The sequence below is a fragment of the Caenorhabditis briggsae genome, assembly GCF_000004555.2.
Source record: "Caenorhabditis briggsae complete genome, chrIV, whole genome shotgun sequence".
NCBI lineage: Eukaryota > Metazoa > Nematoda > Chromadorea > Rhabditida > Rhabditidae > Caenorhabditis > Caenorhabditis briggsae.
Genome location: NC_013487.2, coordinates 7095747 through 7099742, shown reverse-complemented (window position 1 = coordinate 7099742; position 3996 = coordinate 7095747). Strand labels below are relative to the sequence as shown.

The 3996-nt window shown below is 37.4% G+C and overlaps 2 protein-coding genes across 2 annotated transcripts in view; one reads left to right on the top strand and one right to left on the bottom strand.

The window, feature by feature from the left end:
* CBG05398 overlaps nt 1-2118 on the top strand; it is a gene marked incomplete at both ends in the record, with an annotated part of 3448 nt that extends 1330 nt beyond the window's left edge. Inside the window, 6 exons of the mRNA XM_045235426.1 lie at nt 846-1153; nt 1197-1282; nt 1330-1641; nt 1691-1781; nt 1825-1883; nt 1927-2118. Of these exons, the coding sequence (XP_045092927.1) occupies nt 846-1153; nt 1197-1282; nt 1330-1641; nt 1691-1781; nt 1825-1883; nt 1927-2118 (1048 nt within the window). The remainder of the gene's footprint in view (nt 1-845; nt 1154-1196; nt 1283-1329; nt 1642-1690; nt 1782-1824; nt 1884-1926) is intronic.
* Nucleotides 2119-2239: 121 nt separating this feature from the next.
* On the bottom strand, nt 2240-3829 carry CBG05399 (the record flags this gene model as incomplete). Its single annotated transcript, XM_002633486.2, has 7 exons — nt 2240-2403; nt 2450-2554; nt 2605-2829; nt 2874-2998; nt 3043-3131; nt 3178-3511; nt 3555-3829. The coding sequence occupies 7 exons, from the start codon at nt 3827-3829 to the stop codon at nt 2240-2242; spliced, it is 1317 nt and encodes a 438-aa protein (XP_002633532.2).
* Nucleotides 3830-3996: the final 167 nt, after the last annotated feature.

Sequence of the window (3996 nt, the reverse complement as noted above, 5' to 3'; positions counted from 1 at the left end):
GGGGGGGGCACTCTTTTCTTACTTTTTTGGCATTTTCTGACTTGCGCATTAATTTTAAGCATGTTAGAAATATTTTTAAGGTGTCTGGACCTCTAGAAAGTATAAAATAATATGATGATAAAATACAAATTCCTGTTATTTGCTTCTTTATTTTAGGCTTAGGCTAAAACGCACGCGCTTGCGTATTTGGGAGGGCACCCAAATTTTTTGAATTTGGCGCCATTTTCGGATGTCCCAGTGAAAAGAAAACAAGGGGAAAATAGCCTAAGCTTATAATTTACAAAAAAAACGAAAAAAATTTGAAAAAAAATTTCAGCCAGAAAAATACTGAAATTGGCGATAATCAGTGAAAATGGCACATTTTGGCTGAAATTTTTTTTCAAAATGTTTGGTTTTTGTTTGAAATTATAGGCTTAGGCAAAAACGCCTTGTTTCCCTTCCTCTGGGACACCCTCATTTTGGCGCCAAATTCAAAAAATTTGGGTGCCCCAACTCACAAAAGCCAAAATAGGTGAAAAATGCGAATCACATCAAAAATGCTGATTGAGAATGCTTCATTTCCGAAAAAACTTACTCGAGAATCGGTTTAAAGTTCCAAATATTCATATTTCAAGTGCCAAGGCGTTTTAGCCTAAGCCTAAAATAAAGAAGCAAATAACAGGAATTTGTATTTTATTATATTATCTTATACTTTCTAGAGGTCCAGATACCTCAAAAATATTTCTAACATGCTTAGAATTAATGCGCAAGTCAGAAAATGCCAAAAAAAGTCAAAAAAGAGTGCCCCCCCCCCCCAACCAACATAGCGCCGAAAAATCATCCTCCGAAAGCTTTCAAATTTTCAGAATTCATTCCTCGACTACAAAAGCTCAGCCAGAATGTGTTAACCGAAAACCCGATGATTCTGAAAATCGAGAGCTATATCGTGGAGAACAATCAAGACAATCAAAATTCGAGAACAACACGGAAGGAAATGAAGAATCGACGGCTTCTAGAAGTGAGCAACTGGAAAAGTTGGCGCAGTTTTCAAACGGAACTGTTCGAGTCCTCGTTTCTACTTCTGTTGCTGAAGAGGGATTGGATGTATCTGCATGCAACCTGGTTATCAAATATAACTATTCCACAAATGAGATTGCACATGTACAAAGAAGAGGTGAACTGATTTAAGATCAATTATCGAAAAAAGATAATTTTAGGTCGTGGTCGCGCCAGTGATTCGAAATCTATCCTGATCACGAATGATGAGTCTCTCAGAAAACAAGAAATAGCTAATATGGAAAAAGTTATTGCTAGTGGAAGTAAACCAATAGATAATTAAGTTATTTTCAGGAGAAACTGTGCGAAAAGGCCATACAATTGGCGCAAGAGAATATCAGCGAGTTTCAGCTTTTGATTAATCGGAAAAGTGATGAAATTTGGCCACGATTGCAGTCGGAGCGTACTGAGAAAATACGAATCGATCGAATGTTGGAACTGAAAAACTCAACATACAGGATTGTTTGTCGTAAATGTGATGGTCTACTTTGCACAAGTCAGGATATTTCGTCACGTCAGGATAATATGTTTCTAGTGTGCAACCCGGAATTCTGGAAGATAGTTGTCATTCTGCCCGTTCAGCCTAACGCATACACAAGAGGAAGTGTAAGTTCAAATGTTTAGTTAAAACCTTCAGCGACACAATCACATTCAGATCTTACACGCTGCTCCGAACTGTGGATCTCCACTCGGACAGCTTGTGGTAGTTCCTGGATGCGCAGAAATGCCCGTTCTCGGGGCTAAAAGTGAGCAATGATCAATATTAAATAATTTGTTCTGAATCTTCAGATATCGTTCTTATCGACGAGGCGGATGGAAAACGATCTATTGTGAATCAATGGAAGGAGGTATTAAATAGTATTGCGGCATAAAAAACTTTCATTTTTTCAGATCCGAACCAAATATTTCAAGCCAAAACGTGTCACAGAACTAGAAGTGGCAGTAATGCGCGATGCTCGTTTGAAAAAAATAACTTTTGAAGTTTCGGGACCACCCCCCCCAACCGACCTAGCGCCGATTTTTCTACAAACCTTGAAGTGTTTCTTTCATTTCCTTAGTGAAGAATACTTCGCCTGCTCGTAGGTTATCTTCTAAATACGTCCATGCAGTTTTCGGATTGAAATTAGAGTTGTAGCAGAGAATACGATAGCATTGCTATATTGTATTAAAATTATTAATTTGATTCATTCCACTCAATAAACCTCTAGAACTTGTATTGCTTCATTGATCTTATTTCTATCTCCGCGAACATTCTTTCTGCTAAATTTCGTTTTGTAACACTCAACCAGTTGAGAAATTTGGTGTGGTCCTTTTGTGGTAGCTCTGCTTTTCCTCCATCAGAAACTTTAATAAGCTCTTCTACGTCGGCTGTAAAACTAATGAATTGCGAGTGAATCTTTTGATATAATATTACTAAATGCTTTATACATCAATTGAAATACTTTATCCATCAATTTCATCACTGAAACTGCAAAGTCTCTGCTTGTTCCGTCAGTCGACTTTGGGAAGAAGTCAATTTCTAAAAAAAGAGGGATCTGACTTCTGAAAGAAAATAAAAACTAAACGAACGTTCTGGAATGATCGGTGAGAAATTTCTCAGATCTTCTTTGTACTCCTGAACGGTACTTATTTTATTTACATCCAGAGTTGAGCACATATTCGCAATGTGTTCGACTTCTTTATCTTTGCTCTTGCCGACTCCAAGAGATGCAGTAAGTCCCACTATTTGAGGAAGATGTTGACCATCCGGTACAGTTCCCATGTTTTTGAGATTATGATACTCCCGCATGATATCTATTTTGAAAATTTTGAATTGAAATTTTGTAAATTAAGCTCACTTGCATAGGGAGAGTTGTTCACCGTACTATGACACTCATCGAAAACGATTATTGTGAAGGTTGAAAGATAGAATTTCTCGTTCGAGAACTCTGATAATTCGTCATCATGTTCGTTGCACAGATTACTGTAAAAAGCAAAACTAGTGGTAAAATCATGTCGAAAACTTACACAATCATTTGAGGTGTTGCCACAATAACATCATTAGAAAGAACTGCTCCGCGAACCGAAGTGTTATCTGATCCTTGACAAATTCTGATCTTAAAAATCACTTTTAAAAAAACATTCTACTTTTTTTTCGTTTACATTGTAAGCGTGTCCGAGATAGTACTTCAATTTGTCGGCTTGTTGATGTAGAATCGTCGTGTTTGGTGTCATGAAAAGAGCCTTAAATCTTTGCTCCTTATTTTCCTCGACTTCGAAGTGATGTTTGATAATTTTAGCTGCCACTACAGTCTTTCCAGTTCCAGTTGGCGCGGTGATGATAGTATTGACGCCTTCTATAGCCAAGCGACACAACTCTTCTTGATAGTTACGAAGAATGATTGGATTTTCAGTTTGAACACATGGATCAATTGAATTCAGAACTGTTCGACGAGTTGAGTAGTTGGCAATCCTATCGAACCGATAATTGACTGATCTAAAAGTGATTTTTTGAGACAATTTAGTGTATTTAATATAACCTCAATCCGATCGGAAGATCATCTAAACCTAAATGAATCATCATGTCACTGGCTAACACATCAACGTCGCAAACTACAATTGATTGTTCGCCTTTGGCCGTTTTGAAATGATTCAAAAATTCTCCGCTTTTCAACTTGAATATCGAATCAACGAAATGCCGAGCTTCTGCTGATGAACCTTGCGAACTGTGTTCATATATCGTGAATAGTATATCAAGAACAGCGAAGGTTCCAAGCTGTGGAACAGAACGAAGAATCATTTTCTTTTTCTCCATTTCTCTTTCATTTTGCTCATCTTCAGTTTGTTCATCCTGATTCTCTTGGTCGATTCTCTCCAGTTTAGGTATCAACCGTTGAACAGTCTCGTCATAAGCAGGAATCGCACGTAGATAAGGTATGACTGCATCTGGCTCAATATATTTCAGAAATCCATCCAAATTAG